The 21,215-nt window shown below is 41.1% G+C and overlaps 1 protein-coding gene across 1 annotated transcript in view; it reads right to left on the bottom strand.

The window, feature by feature from the left end:
* Positions 1-1,268: 1,268 nt before the first annotated feature.
* Positions 1,269-21,215, bottom strand: part of LOC142659313 (ceramide kinase-like) — a 50,703-nt gene continuing 30,756 nt past the window's right edge. Inside the window, exons 4-15 of the mRNA XM_075835329.1 lie at positions 20,419-20,520; positions 9,339-9,461; positions 7,123-7,251; positions 6,598-6,661; positions 6,116-6,261; positions 5,422-5,496; positions 4,119-4,271; positions 3,730-3,835; positions 3,464-3,522; positions 2,914-3,122; positions 2,579-2,763; positions 1,269-2,172 (exon numbers count right to left, since the gene is read on the bottom strand). Coding sequence (XP_075691444.1) covers positions 2,112-2,172; positions 2,579-2,763; positions 2,914-3,122; positions 3,464-3,522; positions 3,730-3,835; positions 4,119-4,271; positions 5,422-5,496; positions 6,116-6,261; positions 6,598-6,661; positions 7,123-7,251; positions 9,339-9,461; positions 20,419-20,520 — 1,412 coding nt within the window. The 3' untranslated portion in view covers positions 1,269-2,111. The remainder of the gene's footprint in view (positions 2,173-2,578; positions 2,764-2,913; positions 3,123-3,463; positions 3,523-3,729; positions 3,836-4,118; positions 4,272-5,421; positions 5,497-6,115; positions 6,262-6,597; positions 6,662-7,122; positions 7,252-9,338; positions 9,462-20,418; positions 20,521-21,215) is intronic.

The raw sequence follows: 21,215 nt of genomic DNA on the forward strand, positions 1-21,215 counted from the left end.
TCGCTGTGAAAATACGGCGCGTAAAATTACAGCCTCGTCAAAGAAGTGCAGGAGACTTCTTGGGACGTAATTGGAGCCGTTTTTCATTGACTCCAATGAAGAACAGCTACAAATTACGTTCGTAAAAGACAACTCGCACAACGCGAGTACATGCAATTACGTCTGAAATTCAGGTGCTGTTTTCTCCTGAAAACAGCTCCGTAATTTCAGATGTAATTGCAGTTATCGTGTGCACATACCCTTATTGTTCCATATAATGTACTGGGAAACCGCATTCACCGTGCGATAAAATCTACGTGTTAACTCTATTCTGTGGGTCAATACGATTCTGAAGTTTTATGTCTTACTACTTTTACAAAGAAAAAAAAACTAATTTTTAAAAATGAAATTTGATATGTGTCGCCTTATTCTGAGAGCCATAACTTTTTATATTTTTCCATCGATTGAGCAGTGTGAGGGTTTGTGCTTTGCGGGGTGAGCTGTCGTTTTTATTGGTACCATTTTGGGGTATATATGACTTTAAGATCACTTTTTGTTCCATTTTTTTGTGGAGGATAAGATGAACTAAAAAAAAAAAACAGCGACTGACTTTTTTTTACGGTGTTCACTGTGCGAGTTAAATAATATATTGTAATAGTTCTGGCTCTTACGGACAAATAGGGCTTTATTCATATAATTTTGACAGCTATATTTTTTTTGTTTTATTAGAGGTATAAACAATTAAAATGTAGAATTCTTTAATTTCACTACTTCACGCTAAAATAAAGTGATAAAATAGGTTGCCAATTTTGTTTTGATATATAATATGTATAGTCTCAGGTCATCGGGACAGGAAATAGCTTGGATGGCAGTATTGTTATTTTTATTTCATTTCTTACTTCGTACGTAGCTTTTTGGTACGGTTTTCTACTGCAACTGCGACATCCATCAGTATACGGAAAATTATTGAAATTTCTATTTCTTTGAGCAGATCGCTATACCTAGAGTTTGGAACCCATCTTGGGCTTCCCTATCTGAAATCATGGAAGACTGGATATAGGAGGCCTTTATTTACCATTCCACTTATTCCTCTCCATTCGCTGACAGCAAGCAGACAGAATGGGAGGAATTTTAACAAAGTATATTAGAAAGCTTCAGAACTTTTTTCATTCCACAATGAATGTTCATAATACTTGTGTAAGAAAGTTGTACTGATCATCTGTACACTCCGGGGTCCCTTAAATAAAAAACAAAATCCATAACAACAAGAGATTGAAAAAAGGAGAATTTATTAAAATCAGAGACGTAATTATTTCTATACATGATCTCTAGCCACAGATCACACAATTGTGGTTCATGACATAATGCAGGTGTCAGCAACCTTAGCACTCCAATGGTTGTGAAACTACAACTCCCAGCATGCCCTGACAACCTGTGCCTGTAACGGAATGCTGGGAGTTGTAGATTCACAACATCTGAAGTGCCAAACGTTGCTGACCCCTGATAATGGATTTGAAGGTGACCGGCCACCATTAAATGCATTAATTGCAGAATCTTCAGAACACCACAATCTGCCAATTCTGATCTAGAAGTTATCATTTTTTTCCCTTAACGGGGTATTCCAGTAACATTTTTATATGCCAGTGGATAACATTTAAAAGACGCACGTTGATTGGCCACATGTGTACCAAAGCACATTATGTTAAGGACAATGGTGAGGTCTCGCCAAAAAAATTTCCCCCAATACTCCTCTAACCCAGTATTGTTAATTAGCAAACAAACATAAATATTTCCTATGAGCGCCAGGCTTGTCATGGATTCTCAAGGTTTATAAATTAGTAACATTTACATTTACCTCTATCAGGCTCCCCATTATGGAGTAAATGGTTAAATATTAGTACTAATGCAATATTCTACAGCCCTTCAAACCAATAGCTGCCAGAAATTTGCTGGAGGTGCAGGGTTTTGTGGCAAAGTGCTTGGCAGTTTTAGACTCCTGGTGTTGGGTAATGCCTGGCCAGCAGGCAACCAGTGGCAGCAGAGTTTGCTGTGCCAGCAGCATATAGTAGATATCCGCTTTTCTGTCCATAAACAGATACCAGCCCTTTATGTGGTGATGTATGGAATTATCCTCAACTGCATGAGGGGTCTTCAATACCCCGTGCAAACAACTGGATGAGCTGGTGATGTACCCTGCAATGAAATAGAAGAGAGGTAAGTATCATTTTATGAATCATCTCATAGCATGCTTTCTGCCATTACTGTGCTTCTTCCTTTCAGAGCCCTCTGCTGTCTCAAGCTACAGTAATTTAGAAGGAAAAATGAAAAAGAAGAAACTTGCCCACATAGCAAGGGGGAGGGCTCCTGCTGCAGCCAGTTGCCTTACAGCCACAGGCAGGTCTGGTCCAAATTTAGTGAAAGGGAGTGGGGAAAATAGATTAGCCCGAGCTCTCTCCATTGAAAGACGGTCTGAATTCTTTGTTTTTAATGTACATAAAGTTCAGTTAATTGGAAAACATTATTGGCCGAATTTTAACTTATATTTTTGATAAGTACAAATCATTTCTCTATTCAGTAGGAAACTGTTGCATCCACTCACCTGACACTCAGCTGTTCACAGTTCAAGATCTCTCCATCACAGTTCCATGAGCTGGTAGCGGATGTGTTCCCACATGGACATACAAAAAATCTCTTTTGTCGATGGATTGCTTCTTCTTCATCAGCTTCTTCAGGGGTGAAGCGCATAGCACGGATCCGATGCACTTCCACATTATGCAAGTCAAACTGTCAGTATAGAATAACAATTTAGTATATAATAGGAATAAGATCAGGTATCCAGGACTAATGATAATAATCATAGCACCATGAGAGCGCCAAGATCATTCTCACGTTCACACCAGGATAGGGTAGATATTCTCCATTCTGGTCTCTTACCTGGTCTTTGCGGTTAGTGTAGCGGCTGAGGTGTCTCAGGAACTGCACTATGCCACTTTCTTGAACTAGAATAAGATCAGCAGTCCCGTCTGCTAAATGTGCAGTTGGGGATAGGCCATCTTGACTCTTGGGACAAGCACTAGACATTCCGGTAATGTTAATAGCCAAGAAGGAGCCAGTAACCTTCTTCCAGGTGTCCGAGTCACAATCTGCGGGTAGAAAGAAGAGCCACAGATGATGGATGTCCATAGACTCGATGTAAGCACATGTATATGAACACAGACGTACATATGTTCATACAGAGCGTCCCGTGAGGCTTTGGTTCACAGACCAAATTGACTAGAGAGTGCAATATATTATTTATATACACTCCATATACTAAGCACTTGGACAGCCACGTCTGAAGGTCACATCTTCATATTTGGCCACAAAGACAATAGCAAACTTCAATATTATATGTGGTCATATACATTATATACAGTGAAATGCATCTGTATAAAACTGTATGCCAGGGACAAAAAAAACTAGTCATAAGTATAACATGTCTTACTTAAAGATTCTTCTGCCTCCTCTTGTAATCTTTCTGATGACTCAGAACAGACAAGGCACCTAAAAAGAATGAAGACATTTCTAAAAAGACGTTCTGTGTGTCTAGAACAAGTAATGTATTGTATATAATCCTGCCCTACAGTAGCCAGATATTGCCAAATGCCCATTTAGAGTGCAAGCTCTTTCATACAGTGCCAATATTTGACATGATGTTGCAGCAATGTAACATCCGTACATACAAGGAGGGAGGAGGAGAAGAAGAATTACCCTGTCCTGCAGCGAGTGTTGTCTCTTGGGCTAGAGCTGCTGTCACAGGCTTCCAGGAATTCTACCGTTCCTCTGTACGACCGGTTACGGAGCACCGTTTTTAAGCCTAAAAGGAGAAGGCGTATAGTTCAGCACTAAATCCAAGTAACCGGTATATCCAGTTTAATGACATATGATCCTGGCATGTCCTTCAATGAGCCTATAAGCATTGGGGTCCCTGTATCCCGAGTTCACCCCATGTGATATATTCTTTGTACGGCTATATATAACTTTTGACGTGCATGACGAGCCAGACTAGAAACAATTCTAAATCTCTTCTACCCATAAACGCAGCCCTCAAGCCACAGAACAACTTATTTCATTCAATGGTTTTCTGATGTAGATCTCACCTGCTAGATCATATCGCATAGGTCCCAACCAACGCATGTTTTCACTCTCCCTCAGTACGTCCCCAAAAAAGCCGTAGCCAATCAGCGAAACAGAATATCTCATCAGTTGTCCGTCGTGATATGAAGCACAAACATCCATCGGTTGTGTGTCACCTACGAAAAGACGAAAGTAATGTAGATCCGTATTCCACCGCAAAGTTTGGGCAAAACTGTAACATACTTAAGTTTTACCAAACATCTCACATTAAGAGGCAACATGTATCATATAGGTTGGAGTTTAACTCTTCCAATCCTCTCTTCTCACAAAAGATAAACAGCGCCACAGATGTCTGGCAGCCACTTATCTCACCCGAGCCAAACATGAACATTTATGGAAAAGTTGGCTACAAAACGTTAAATATTTTTTAGTAGATCCAGTCAATGTAGGCGGGAACTGCTAACAACCTAAAGTATGTGGTATATCAAGATTTCTAAACTAAGTGGCCACTATTTGAATCAATTACATCACAGTCCCCCAAGGCTATGCTCGCACACTGTGCTGCAAATTAAAAGTGCAGCGCGAGTACCCCAAGGCTAAGATCAGTGAGCACCCCCTAGAGACATTGGCCCGGATTTACTAGGACCGGCGTTCCATAAGCCACTCAGACTGAAGCCTGCTGAAGTAAGATCCGACAAATTTATTAGAAGTCACACACATCTTATACTGTCCGTGCACCACAAAGTGAAATCTACACCAGCTACAAGCTGACGTAGGTCTCCTCTATAATATATGCCAGATTTTGGCGTAAATTATAGTAAATCTGTCGGATGGCGGCTGGCCCATCTCTTTTACTAAGCCTCACCCACTTTTTTTTTACTTTCCGAGTGTGGCAAAAAAACTGCAAAAAGTCGCAATTTATTGGCATAAAGCAGTTCATAAATTCCCACCTTGGTGTGTACACCTACCACAGGTTGAAAACCTAGGTTTAAGATCACACACTAGATTCCATCAGAATTGCCCCTAGATCTTTAATTACTGCCATCGTTAACACATTTTTCACTAGTCCAATAGTATCTCCCAGAAGGTACGTATTCTCCTTGTGGAGATACAGCTGGTAGGGAATCTTTTGGTCAATGCTCCATGGGAAAATGCGTGCAAAATAACTCTCCCCCAGCAGGAAGGAAACTCTCTCTAGTGCCACCTATAGGTGGCTTTCCCAGGTTATCGACCAAGTAGGGTACAAAAGTAGGGTTCTGATTGGCTGTGAATTTACTAGTGCAAATGTACAAAGAAAGACATCACCACCAGTCAGTTTTGACTTACCAATAATAATGTGAAGAGCTGATGTCACAGGGTCATTGACTCCCATAGTTGCAAAACATACACAATCAGTAGAGCCTGGGGACAATAAAAGTTGGTTTGTACAAGGAAGTATGGGCAAGCCAGTTAGCCCCAAAATAGAAATCCTTGATTTAAATGCTATGCACACATTGAAAACCATGATTTTTGTTCCTCCAATGCTTCTAATATAATTTTTTTAACAACTTTGCCAATCTTGATTACAACTCTCCTATCACTTGGAGTTCCTATGCAGCTCCATGTGTCTCCATGGCTACAGACTACATACAAACCCTATGTAGTCTGATCTTACAGTCATGTGTTACTCCCAACTATCCCCTCTTCAACTATCTGTAGGTTAGCAAGAAGAGGGGACAGATGGAAGGAAGTAACACGGCTGCAAGATCAGACTACACAGGGTTCGTTTGTAGTCCATATGGAGGCACATATATGTCTTCATAGGAGCAGAATGCACAAAATGGTAGTATTTATTTTTATCTTTTAATCAAAATTGCTTTATTCTTTTTTATTTTTGATGCATTGAAGCAATAAATCAAGTAAAATATGGTTTGCAGATATATTACAAATGTATAAATTCTAAACAAATAATGTATTTATAGAACTGCGAAAATCGTACATAAGGATCATTGTTACTCTATTATGGAGACGTGAATCTTACCAGCTGGTATAATTCCGATCCGCAGGTTGCAAGGTGTCAGCTTTGCATCCTCCTTGCCTTCACAAACCCCGTTGTCACTCTGTGTACGATTCACCAACCCATGGAGCAATTCACTGAACATGCCATCACCTCCGACACACACAACCCTACATACAATGGCAAAATCCATGTTAGTACCAAGAGGACGTGTGGGCAGACATTCTCTGCAGAGTGTATATAATGCTGTAGCAAAACTACGAAAAGTGGGCAAATATTGTAGGGTGTATAAATTCAAAATGACCACCGAGATCATCATTATCAGACATTGTGGAGATATTTCCTTTGGTCATAATAGGACCAAATGCCTGGAATCATCTAGTCTGGGTCCACATACCCTCCTCCAGAATATATGATAGATTTTCTATGGCCTAAACGGGTATTATAAGATGGTTACACCGGAGCTGTTGTGTACTAAAAATGTTAATTTGATAAATAAGACTTACCCATCGTATGTCTGTAGATCTGCTTCAAATATTAGGTCTCTTGCATGGTTCGCTCGAGTTGTTTCTGCAAAAAAAAAAGTTGGAAAAGAGAATTAAAGGGGTTACTTGAATTTTAAAAATGTTGATATTACAGGTCCCCTGGTCACAAGGTCATCATGAGGGATGGGTGGGGAGCCCTGCTGGTTGCTGGGCGAACTGTAAATTCTTAAAAAAGAATTACACCCAAATGATGTGAGTGGTCCTCGAGCAAAGCACGATTTACTGGCTGATAAAGGGAACCTCTCTGTTACCTCAAAAAACTAAATAGGGTGTCTTGAATAGGTTGTCTATGAGGCCAGTGCAAAGCGTTAACCCATGCACGTTATATATAGATCTTTCAATTCCAATACTGTAATGGTATTACTTTAGTGCTTCACGGGTATCAATAAAACGATATATCCGAGGGAATGGGGAGAGGCCGTCAAGATTAAAGTCTGGAAAAAACAACCTTTAATGACCATGTGACTTTAGAATTTAAATCCTTACCAATCACATCAGTTTCAATTCCCGCCAGCTGGAAGAGGTGACTTATTTCAGTGTAGTAAATTCTTGAAGCTTTACCGCGACCTCCGTACGGGTTAATAAACACGAGAAGTCTCCTCGGCCTTGTGTGTCCTGTCACCAAAAGAGATATTTAATATAAAGGTTGATAGTGCAGCGCTGAGAACAGAGAATAGTGGACTTTATAAGCAGCAGTATAGTTCTATATGATAAATGTGATAGAGATGCCGTGTCAGCTCAACAGACCTATAGAAGACCTAAATGATGAAAACAAAAAAAAAAAACTGTATAGTTACTGTGCACAGTAGTCTGTACTCTGCCTATGGAAAAGCAGATACAGGCTGTCATAAAACAGTCTGAAGCTGAAGGTCTACCCCTATTTTCAGGATCACTCGTACTTTATCACCAAATGTAAAAAATATATACGGTATATATATTTTTTTAGAGAATACTAGGGTTGACCACACATGGCCCAATTCTATGACCTGATTCAATAATAATCAGATAATCTAGGCCGGAAATAAGAGCCATCAATGACCGGAATAACTTGTTATGCACAGAGATGTTGGACATTTTCTCTGCGTCATACCTTCCTAGTAAGTGAGATCTTCTGGTTCAGTGACAACCACCCACATCATGATCTTACTTACCCAGTGACTGAGATCGCTTCCAAAAGAAACTAGACTCTCACTGAGGAAGACTGCTCCCCATTCATTGTGACTACCGGGACTGCTTCCAAATAAGACTCCCCTAAATGAGCGAGACATCTTATTGCAGAACAAAAGAGTGAAACTGATCCTTTTGATTAAAAAAAAATAATAATCATAGATCGCTAATGGATCTCACTTTCCTGAACCACCATGAACATTCAACCCCATAGGAAATATTTAAAAATTACAATATGCCATAATCTTGGATACAATCTCAGACTATTAGCAAGAATTGGTGAATTATTTGGGTGAAGTATAACCAGCTTGACAACATGGACTGCAAAACTCTACTCACCTATGTGGAGACTATTTTTATAAAATCATCTTTTGGCTTTCAGGTTGGCACGTCATGGGGGGGAGTGCCTTTAGCGGGTGCGCTTATGCCAACCAGTGATATTTTTACAGCACATTGTACATATGCTCTAATCTATAGGGAGTTCTGCTGAAAGGTTCTCTTTAAACTCTTCCCAAAGTGATATATGTGGAGGCTGCACAAACAAACCAAACTAGTCCTAGATATTTTATTAGATAAGACTAAGCAAGTCTTTCAGTACTCAGACTAAGGGCTCATTCAGACGAGCGAGATTCTCATCCATGTGCTGTGTGCTAAAACAACGCACAGCACGCGGCTTCATTGATTTCAATGGGGCTGTTCACACATGCGTGAGTTTTCACGCAGCGAGTGTCTGTTGCGTGAAACTCACTGCATGTCCTATATTGGTGCGTTTTTCACGCACCCCATTGAAGTCAATGGATGCGTGAAAACCATGGACAGTAAACGAACGCACATCCGGGTGCTGTCCATGTTTCACGCATCAATTACATTGGGAAAAAAAAAAGAAGTGCTTGCAAGTGCGTGAAAAACACATGCCACTGGCAAAGCACACTGATGCAAAACGCAACGCACACGGACAGATTTACGCACATTTTTTTACGTGCGTAAATCTGTCACGCTCATGTGAGTGTAGGCTAAGTATTTGGAACAGGGACAGTTTTGTAGTAATTGGGGCCCTACGCAACAAGCAAAGTAGCCTCCTCCCCTCCCCATCAAAATTTCAGCCCACATAACACCACCATATAGTGTCAAGATGATAATGCCCAACATAATACCACCATATAATGCCTGCACAATATGCAGTGTCAAAATAATACTCCCTTAAAGAGCCCATATAATTCCCACATAATACTGCAATTCATTTCCTATATAATATCACCATAAACTGCTAGATAATACGGGTGTCTTTGGTTTGCTTCTGGGGTTACCATCCTTAGCGGGTGCACACAACCAAACAAGGCCCTGTCCAATTTCCCAATTTGTCGCCCCTAAAACCAGCCAGATACATAAGTAAAGAAGAGACAAAATCCCACCTTAGACTTTTTTACACTTCGAGCTCTAATTTTCTCCTAAATCTTACTCCGCTCATCAAATGTTGTAAATCACAGAATAAAAATAAAAAAACTGTACAGTTTATTATGACTGATGTTCCTTACCAATCTGGAACATTTTCTTCTGGATGGCCTGCACCCAGCTATGAGCCACCTGGGCATCTGGCGCTGTGAACGTCACCAATTGCAGAGACCAGCGCTGAGAAGTTTTACGAGATACGTGATACACTAAAGGAAAAAGAAAAATGCTTGTGAGTGAATACGTGAGAGAGAGAACGAGCAATTCCATTTATTTCTGAAGCTCACATTGTACAATATACATAAGAAGATGCTAGAGATAAAGTGAGATCTACCCTAAGTCTCCATTCTGTAACCCCCAAAGTGGTTGACAACTTCCCACCCTCACACAAAAAAACAAAAACGGGAACAAAGATCTTCTAGTCTACATAGAAGACCTACCCAGAACAGGAGATGTTGACAGGTAGCGTTACAGGGGTTTACCTAAAGGAGTTGAGGAGGTAGCAGTCACAACAGGGCCTCTACTCCATGAGGGTCCATAGACCCCCATTGCTACATAACAAAACATCAGCCCTATATGCGGGCACTATGGAGGCACAATTACATATTCTACTCATTGCACAGTGATCATTCTATACAAGCAAATGAAGACTTGATTTCTATATTGTACCTATGACCTATGCAGTGTGATGATGCCAAGCGACAGATCTGCATCCCATCTACAAAAGCCCACGCCACAGATCAAGGCAGAGGTTGATTGGCGATATGTCAATTTAGCTTAGAGTTATCATCCAGAAACAACAAACATTCACAGACCAACCATGAACGACAAGTCGCTTAGAATACAGGCATCTAAAATACCTAATATATGTTCAGCATAAATATATACGATGGAACGTGTAGCCAGCTAGGGTTAGGTGGAAGGACTAGGAGCATCAAGTTGTGACTCTGGCTGCATGTATAAGGCTTCGTTCACATGAGCGTCAGGAACGGGGCCCCGACTACACAAACTGAAACCATAGGTTTCCGTTTCCATCACCATTGATTTTAATGGTCACGGATCCAGTGCCAATGGTTTCAGTTCGTCTCCGTTGTGCAAGGGTTCCATCGTTTTGACGGAATCAATAGCGTAGCCGGCTACAGTATTCATCTCGTGAAAACGACGGAACCCCTGCACAACGGAGACAAACGGATCCGTCACCATTGAAATCAATGGTGATGGAAACGGAAACCTATGGTTTCAGTGTGTAGTCAGGGCTCCATTTTGACGGAAAGCTCAGACGGAACGTCGGAACGGAGCCCTGACGCAGATGTGAACGAAGCCTAAATACTTTGTGGACTCTTTAAAAGAGATATTGTTTACACCGCATTGTCCTGATTTATACCTCCTAGACATAAGTAATCTGGAATTACTCAGCTGGAAGTATCAGACAATAGATCTCTTCTGACAGAACACATTTCCAGTGGAACATCTAGAATAATTAAAGACCACTACAATTACAGCAAAAAAAGATGACCTTGGACAACCCCTATTTTTATTAGAAGGGTCCTCCAACAATAAGCTGATCAGTGTTCACTGTGGGTCCAAGCAGCGGATCACTTGCAAACTGTGGGGAAACGCGACAGCAAGTGCTCAGTTTCCATGCAGTGCCACCACAGGTGAAATAAAGCATTACACAGTTCCAGTTGAAATTAATGGAATGTCTGCATAATGCATAGACACGCTGGGTTCTCCAGGGCAATTGATTGTACACACTCTCCGCTCTGGCTAAGAGATAAGGGTCCTCAATGGTGACCCCCCTGAAACCTATTAAAGAGGCTCTGTCACCACATTATAAGTGCAATATCTCCTATATAAGAAGATCGGCGCTATAACGTAGGTGACAGTAATGCTTTTTATTTAGAAAAACGATCTATTTTAAACCACTTTATGAGCGATTTTTAGCTTTATGCTAATGAGTTTCTTAATGCCCAAGTGGGCGTGTTTTACTTTAGACCAAGTGGGCGTTTTACAGAGGAGAGTATGACGCTGACCAATTCGTGACCAATCAGCGTCATGCACTCCTCTCCATTCATTTACACTGCACTAGCGATATAGTTAAATCACTATGTGCAGCCACAAACACAAACACTAACATTACTGCAGTGTCCTGATAATGAATATACATCACTACCAGCCTGGACGTGATGTTTATTGAGAATCCTGACACTTCTGAATCTTTTCTGTGAGATTCCAGCAAGGCAAACGTAATCTCGTTTGAAGTGACAGGTTACATCGTAATCTCGCGAGATTACGCTTGCCTTGCTGGAATCTCACAGAAAAGATTCAGAAGTGTCAGGATTCTGAATAAACATCACGTCCAGGCTGGTAGTGATGTATATTCATTATCAGGACACTGCAGCAATGTTAGTGTATGTAGCTGCACATTCGCTAGTGCAGTGTAAATGAATGGAGAGAAGTGTATGACGCTGATTGGTCAGCGTCATACACTCCTCTGTACAACGCCCACTTGGTCTAAAGAAAAAAACACGCCCACTTGGGCATTAAGAAACTCATTAGCATAAAGCTAAAAATCGCTCATAAAGTGGTTTAAAATAGATAGTTTTTCTAAATAAAAAGCACTGCTGTCACCTACATTACAGCGCCGAACTCCTTATATAGGAGATAGGGCACTTATAATGTGGTGACAGAGACTCTTTAACTCAGGATTCCCTAATAGAGTAGAAAAACATTTTCTAAACCCCTTTAATGAGATCATATTACCCAGACATTTTTATCCTTAAGGAAGCTACAAGACATTCTATTATAATGAACGCAGATTATAATTAAAACTACTCAATCCAAAATTAAAATGTCAGGTGTCTGATTCACACATATACAAGAATGGGCACATTCATATCCTTGTTCACATGGGTTTTTAATTATTACCATGTGGCACACAATGTTAAATAGCAAAGAAGTTGTCCAGTGTCAAACTACCCATAGATAGACATTACAGGGCTTGTGTGAGATTTTTTTTCCAGAAACAGCACCACTCTTGTCTATAGGCTGTGCCTGGTATTACAGCTCAGCCCCATATACTTGACTGGGCTGAGCCGAAATACCAGACACAGTCAAGTCTAGAGTGGTGCTGTATCTAAAAAAAACAACATATCAGACCCTTTGTTGATTTGCGCAGGGTTTGCCGACAGTCAGGGCTCATTCAGACGATTGTGATTCTCGTCCGTGTGCTGTACGTTAAAACAACGCACATCACACTGACCCATTGATTTCAATGGGGCAATTCACACATGCGTGAGTTTTCACTCAGCGAGTGTCCGTTGTGTGAAACTCACTGCATGTCCTATATTGGTGTGTTTTCACGCACCTAGTCACCCAGTGAAGTCAATGGGTGCGTGAAAACCACAGACAGCACACGGACGAACATCCGTGTGCGGTCCCGTTTTTAACACGCATCAATTACATAAAAAATTAATTACATTAAAAAAAAAAGTGCTTGCAAGTACGTGAAAAACACATGCCACACGCAAAGCACACTGATGCAAAAACGCAACGCACAAGGACAGATTTACGCACGTTTGATGGGGCTGCAAAACCCTGATTTGAGATCCACGACTGGAAATTGGGCAAGTTTGAGATGAGTGGTGCCAGAGGAATCTGGCAGCTGCTCATCTCTTGCTGCCTCCATGGATTTAACATTCTGGACGTATGTCTGCCATTTTAAGATATTTCTTTTGCCAATGATTTTATCTCTTTGGCCTGTTTTAGGCAGGGCTTACACACGGCCCCAAATTCCTCCTCTTCCTAGTCGACGTTACCAGCAAGAGAACAACTCACCAAAGTAATGAATAAGCATGTCAGAAATAGGCAATTAGAAAGTAGATGATGATGATGATGAGGATGAGGATGATGATGAGGATGAGGATGGTGATGATGATGAAACAATGGAAGCCATCCAGGTTATCATACAAGAAGTACTGGTAGGCACAGATTTTGAGATTTCCCACAGATTAGATGAATAATCTAATATTTAAGGAATATTGGAACAGTTGTCTGGTAACACCTTACATGTAAAGAGGATTTGCTCAGAATAATTTTCCCCATGGAAATTCATATCAGTTTTACCAAAAACATTTGTGGATGTGGGAAAATCTCAATTATTTTTAGTTCTAAACCACACGTATAGAAATAAAGACTAGTGACTAAGAAAAATGTTCTAAGAAAACTCCAAAAGGAAGATATACGGTCACGAATGAGGGTGACACAGTCAGATCTCCACAAGAGATAAGGAGATAGGCCTGTGTCATCCGCAGGCCGCAGCCAGCGTTGCCACGCAACAACCTCAACATATTCAATTCAGTTGTACAGTAAAAATACGCAAGTCATACTGCCATCGTTGGGGGATGACAGACCGCCGAGGTGAGAGAAGGGAACCACAACGGTCATTGCTCTGGTGTACGCATTTGGTTTAAAAGGTATTTTGTAGGTGACCAGGCAACCGTCGGATTGAGGTCAGGAGGTTGGGTAGTTCGGAAGCCCGAGTTGCTATGTGCCCCAACGCTGGTGTGTTTGTCACTTTTGTCACAGGATTTTTGGATGTGGCACCCATTTGGGACCCTCCTAAGGTCTAGAGGGAAATGTGTGGCCCTCTGGTTCTGTTTTCCCCTGCAACCCGGCCTCCCTTCTTCTGAGGGGAGGTGCAAACCAGATGCAGGCTCCAAGGTGGACCCTGTGCTGGCAGCCCAGGTAGAAGCCTTGGAGTGTTGTTGGGTCTCTCTAAGCTTCGGCAAGGGGGGGGGGGTCACCGATCCTCTAGGCCTACGGTTTGGAGGGTCGGGGAATGGTTATGCGGGGCCTCTCTCTTTTAAGAGAAGGCCTGCTATAGAACGCATCCTTGTGCACTTTTTATGTGGCACCCCTGCGCTTTTTATGCACTTTGGTGAGAGAAAGCACGACTCGGGCTTTCAATAAAAGAAAAGTAACAATATGCCAGTTATGCGCTATTCAGTTTACCATTAGGAAATTTTTTTGAAAATATATGCCTCGATCACCTATTCCACTAGCATTATCTGTATTTGACAGCTGACAACACATTTATTGGTTTTCCAGTCCTAAGAAATTTATGGCCTATCCTCAAGATAGGCCATCAATATGTGATCGGCGGGGGTGGCAGGAGTCGGATCAGTTGTTATAAAGGGGCAGCGGCGCTTGTAAGAGTGCTACTTCCCCTTCATTCCTTACCTGCTCATAATGTGAATCGCCATCAATTTCTTAGAACTGGAAAACCCCTTTAAATGAAAGGATCACATTGCAACAGTTTTATCATACATGAAAACAATTAGAACTTGATGTGGAGGAATGTGTTTTTTTCTGCAAATTTGCAGCCAAAAAAAATCAGCTTGTGTTAAATGCAGATTTGGGCAAGGATTTTGCTGTGGATTTGCATAAATTTTCACCCTTTGCGTTGCAAAGGATGAAATCAGTGGCATTTCCACGACAGGATGGGTATGCTGTGGATTTTCAAAAGCTCTGCAGATTTTTTCCGCTACATGTGGATGGGGTTTTGAAAACCGGAATCTGCACCGAAAATTTGCGACAAATACGCGACTTCGGTACATGCCCCACTTCAAGTTTCCAATAGTTTAAAGCCTTACCACCTGCTGACAAGAATTAAGAATGAGAATTGTGTCTGAAGCTATTCAACAAGATCCTTGTGAAATGCAGATCCACACCCATATGTGTGTAAAATAAGCTCACGTGAGTCAAACATGCGTAGGGTATTAATGACTGATGTCACTAGAAACGCCAACAGATAAGGTGTCAAATCAATGTACAGATTACAAGAAGCCAAAGGCTGAGGAGAAAGCTGAATGCATAACCCAATTATGAAAGGCCTTCGGCTGGGGCTGTGACATTGTGACTGTCTAATGCGACAGTGACACGTCTATCATACGTACAAAGGTGTGTGGGATTAAGAGATCACGTTTCGCCGAGTATTTTTCCAATACATAAAAGCCAGACGTTACTTCAGAGGTGAAACGTTCACATAAACAGTATTTTTCATCACATTCAAATTATTCATAATGGTGCCATAAGTGGTTCCAAAGGTGGACCATATGTCAACACAGTCATACATGAGGTTGCAGTGGTGAGAACATATAGTACTTCACGACCATAGACATGTCATACATCCATTTTGGATCGATGCAGGTTCAGACTGGTCCACCTGAGGATCTTGCAGTGGTCTCAGCCTCGGACACAGTAATGGGGCCCAAAAGGTTCTTCAGAAGACAAGCCCATCCGGAGCCAATCACTTGTCACTAAGCTCTATTTCTTATGGGCTGATTCACAAATAACCTATTAGGCCTTACAGTTGATACGTCCTACATGTACAATGATATCAAAGATTACGATACAATTTTACATAAATTATCATTACCTCTAGTGGGCCATGGGAGCCCCAGTCCGACACGGAATCCATATACCTAACTTGCCCACATGTAACTAAGTACATAAATAGCGACCCTCCTGCTTCTGCGGTCCAGCCCTGAAAAGTCACAGCACATCTAGGACATCTAGTTATTTGAAAGTAGAATATTATATAAGTCCCAGTATTGCGTATTCAAGGTGTGAAAGCTCTTTCTTTACTTAATCCTGTGAGAGTTTGAGGGACCCTTAATCCAGGGTCCCTAAAACACTACCGCTCCAGTATTCTGTTATTACGCCATTTTAGGTCCATATCCTTACTACCTTGTGGACGTTATTATGGATGATTTGGATCTATACAAACATATAAGTCCCAATGACAAGACTGAACTGGAAGGAAAGGAAGTGTTGTCATAGGGATATAAGAGTAGAAGAGCTTTAGCCCTGCAACTTCAATTAATGATAGCTTGACACAGGTTGTGAAAAGGGTTTTCACAACATTAAAAAGCAATAAGGGAACTTTTCTATAGAGCGTTTAGAAGTTCTACTTTAAGTGCAAATTAGTTCCCAGATAACCGAATACAAAGATTACAATTTTCATGCTGTGTAGGATCACATCCACTTGTGAGCACAATACAGTTGTATGGTGTTTGTTAATGTGTGAAACGAAGCCATTGTACAGAATCGCTAAGTATTCCGTAGAACTCCTAAAACGTCTAAACAATGTATAAAAAACAAAAATCGGTCTGTACACATTTCATAGGTTTTTTGTAGATTACAGATTTTGTTTTAGGCGACGTGTGAAACTGCTGGACATTCTTTAGAATAACTAGAAATCCGTTCATAATATGCCTCTCCGTTGTCTATTATATTATACTTTGCCAGACATTCTATAAAAAAACGACTTAATAAAGTGTTCCCACTGTTGTCTGTTAGGGCTTATTCACATGAACATGTCTGTGTGATGGCCGATAAAACAAAGGCCGTCACACGGACGCTTGTATTTCAATGGGGTAGTTCACACGGCCATCGTTTCAACGGACCGTGTGAAGGGTCCATTGAAAAAAGAATATGTCCTATTTTCTTCCATTTTTACAGATCCCTCCATAGACTTGTTGTCTATTAGAAATCCATTAAAATGGTTTTCTCATAAAGCACATTTATTACCTATCCACAGCATAGATGATAAATGTCTGATCGGTGGTGGTCCGAATGCTGGGACCCTCCACTGATCCCGAGAAGGGGGTACCAGAGTGCCCTATGTGAATGGAACAGGACTGTGTATGCTCGGCCACCGCTCCATTCACTTTCTATGGGGATTGCGAGAGCTGAACACGGCTATCTCCGGCAGCCCCATATTAAGTGGATCGACCAATGGCCGCGGATGCGCAGTCCCGCTCCATTCACATAAGGCACTCTGTGACCCCCGGTCTCTGGATCAGTGGGGGTCCAAGCAGTCGGATCCCCATCGATCAGACATTTATTACCTATCTGGTGGAAAGGTGATACATTATCTTTTTAAGAAAACCCCTTTGGCGTTTCTATTTTAATCCCTAGGTAAAATATAGTAATTCTATACAATATCTTATTGTCACAATTTTACGAAAACATATGTAAAACTATTTCCACTGAAAGGAGTAGGGTGAAACACCCACAATCATTTCCGCATATTTTTTATATGGTCATATTAAGGAGTTTACAAACAAGAACAGGAAGCATCGGAGATGTCGGGGTCACTAACTGCAGTTTACTGCTCCTGTAATAAGCAATTTAAACAGGGGAGGATGTGGGGAACTGATAATGTTCCTTTGTGGAGTCAATTGTGATTTCCTTTTAGGCTTCGTTCACATATCCGTTAGGGCTCTATGCTGATGTTCCGTCGGAGGTCTCTGTCAGAATGGAGCCCTGACTGACAAAAGTCGACAACGCTATTGATTCCGTGAAGACGACGGAACCCTTGCACAACTGAGACAAATGGAAACCATTGGTACCGGATTTGTCACCATTGAAATAAATGGTGATGAAAATGGAAACCGATGGTTTCCTTTTGTGTCAGTCAGGGCTCCGTTCTAACGGAAACCTCAGACGGAACGTTAGAATAGAGCACTAACGGATGTGAACGAAGCCTTACACAGGCCAATGATGTCAAACGAACGCATGTTCCCGATCATTGCCCTTTGTAAACAGGGCAAAGATCAGCCAATAAACAAGAAAACGCTCGTTTATCAGCTGATCGCATCTTTTATGCGGCCAAAAAAATGGTCGCTAGTCAGCAGCGCATCTCCCTTTGTAAATAGGAAATATGCTGCCGACATGATGCAAATGCATAGGACCCATACTAAAAACGATAATAGCGCTGTCTAAATGGAGCAAACGAGTGCCGATCATTAAGCTGCATTGTTGATCAGTGCTTGTTATATGTGGTGAATATCTGCCTATGTAAAACCATTATTAGGGAGACCCAAGGTACTGTTATGGCCATTAGAATTGTCATTTGGCATTCAATTGGACGGAATTAAACAAGTCAACATTTTACTAGACTATTATTCTAATCTGTACGATTACATATGCCCCATAAAATTACTACAATAATCCACTGTGCCCAAAAAGAAAAATTATACTACAAAGTAAATAGCCGTAAATAAATGAATTGACTGTGTCCACACACAGCGTCGCTACTAGTTGTAAGTGCAGCCACGAGGGTAAATATTCCACTTGGCATTAGCATCCGAGAATGATATATACGAGACATTGTGACTAGAGTCTTATTCATACTAGACGGAATCTCTACATTACAAGTTATCCTGATCTGACCTTAAAGGAGAAATTCAATCAAAATGATCCTCTGATATGTCTCAGGACTCACACAGTCAGTAAACAAGGGTGGGGGAACTGGCTGGAGGATGGGAAGGGGGGGGGGGAATGAACAAGCGTTGGCCGTACTCTCCGAGGAGGTTATGGTAGTATGAACAAACCCAATAGACCCATTGAAAATTAGGACACCTGTTTGATCCCCTAGTTAAGACAAGCCAGTTGGCGCTACTGCATCTGCTGAACAGTTATATTCATGCTATATGCTAAAGGGTAGGCCCTCTCGGCTCATTGTTTGAGCACATTTAGATCTCCATACTAGATAATTTGCTGTGGAAGCCGCCATATGGTTCATCTTGGCTGCCATGTCATTAGCATATAGCCCGCACTCCATTGTGGTAGTAGGTTAGGGGCCATTCAGCAGGTGCTGTAGTACCAGCTTAGCCTATCTGATGTACTAATTTAAAGGGGTCTGTGACCACCCTTCAAAAGACCACAGTGTGATTTTTTTTGTCACATTCGTTTTTATAAAAAAAAAATCGAATCGTACATACAAGTAAGCAGAAACAAAGCTTACAAAGTTAACAAAACAGAATATAAATAACTTTACAGAGGTATCAGAACAATTTCAAAGCTCTTTGTTGTATAGAGCAAGAGAAAATTAGAAAATTAGAATATTCCAGGAAATATAGCATGGCGATTTTCTCTTTCACAGTGTGATTTTTAAAGGGAATGTGTAGCTAGAAATTTTTTTTATTTTTTTTTAGTTAAACAGTTAGTGTATAAATGATTAAACATTGTTCTAATTTTTTTAATTTTTCCACGAGTCAGGAAATATTATAAATTAGATTCTAATTTATAACATTTCCCAGTGCTGGTCACTAGATGGAGCAATTCCCAAAATTGCAGCATTGGCATGTGGTAAAGCAACCACATTGCTTTATGTTGCAAAATTTAGGAATACACACTCGCTCTAGTGAGCTCACAGAATCCCCCCTCCTTTATCCTGGCTAGTGCCAGGAGAAAGGAGGGGATTGAACGTTCAAACCTCCTACACTGTGTGTCGCCATTTTTTGAGCGAATACACAGTGTAGTAGGTTTACATACAGTGGTAATCACACAGTAGAACACGTACATACACAGAAATAACTTACCTGCTCCTGCCGCCGCCGCTCCCTCCGCTCCAAGCGCTTGCTTCAGAACACAAGTCCGGAAGCCGCGACCGGAATTACTAATTTCACTGTCCGGCCGCGGCTTCCGGTCCACAAGTAAATGGCGCCGGACGGCGCTCGGCCGAAGACCTTCAATTTGGACTGTGTATGTACACAGACGGCGTACAGCATAGTGGATGGAACGGGTCCCGTTTGCATTTACTATGGGGCTGTATGTGCCGTATTCCATGTCTGTATGTGTCGTTAATCGACACATACAGAGATGGAAAAAAAAATGGCAGCCCCCATAGACAAGAAAAAGTTAAAAAATAAAAAAAAGTAAAACACAAACACACAAATATTTTTTTTTTTAATAAAACACTAAAAGCAAATTGATATAAAAATGTATTTTTTTCGCGACACCCGTCCTTTAAAGGATATACCCAGGTTCTAACAATAAAAAGGTTAACCAGCGAGAGCCACATACCAATAAGGGATCACACTGGTAACTCCACGTAACGTCATGTGACAGCTTGACAAACAGGTCCCTAACAGGACGACAATCCAGAAATAATTAACTGCAGATAAGACAACGTTCATGGCGACAGCAGCCAATAAGGTTGAACGGCAGCTTGTCATAGAGTTTTGTGACGTGTTCCCATACTTAAGAGAACGATTCATCTCCTTCGCCTTCCATGGCCAAATTAATTACAGGTATTTACATAGAGGAAATACAGGGAGGACAGACATTCTATTTCCTGCCATCTGTGGGCCTTACCTGTGAATTCGTTACTCGGGGCATTGATCCTCTTTGTCTTTGGTTTGCCGTCACCGGGACGAACGTTGACAATTTCATTAACTGGAACGGAGACTGTAATACCTGTGAAAGACAAAAGAGAATGAAATAACTTTTACACAACGCAGCCCTGATCAAAGATTGTATTAGAGTGGAGGAAGTCACAAAGGTGTCAGATTGGGAGACAATTGGGATGACACTAGGCGTCACGTAATAAAACTAGTGCAGATAAGCAAAAATGGAGACGTCGTCTAGAGCAACCCAACATAGCTCTGCCTGTCTTTAGTTCCCTGTCCTTGAAGTGGAATCTGGTTGGTTGGTGGAAGTAACATATCCTTTGTATGCACTGGTTTATAAATATTAGACCGCGTTCAGATGTATAAAGCAAAATTGGAGGTGTCAATAGCAGCCAATCAGATTACTGCTTTCATTTTCAAAAGGACTTTTGAAAAATGAGAGCTGAATTATGATTGGCTACCTTTAACCATGTATTATACACAACCAAAGACACAAAATTTTGCAATATTCAGATATCAGGATTTTGTCTTGTCCATACAGTGATTTAGCTACAATCGGAATAATATTTTTAAAGTACAACGCCATTGTAAGGTCAGTGTCAAAGTAAAATAATTATATTTTTTCAAAGAAAGCATTAAAGATGACGTTCGAATGGGTGTGTGACAGTTACCTCAGGAGTAAAGGTCAGGGGAAGTAGGGTTTTTTCTTTTGTTTTAGTAACAGAAAAGTAACAGAACGACATTTCTAGCTACAGGCTAGCA

This window comes from Rhinoderma darwinii, chromosome 8 (assembly GCF_050947455.1).
Source record: "Rhinoderma darwinii isolate aRhiDar2 chromosome 8, aRhiDar2.hap1, whole genome shotgun sequence".
Taxonomy (NCBI): Eukaryota; Metazoa; Chordata; class Amphibia; order Anura; family Rhinodermatidae; genus Rhinoderma; species Rhinoderma darwinii.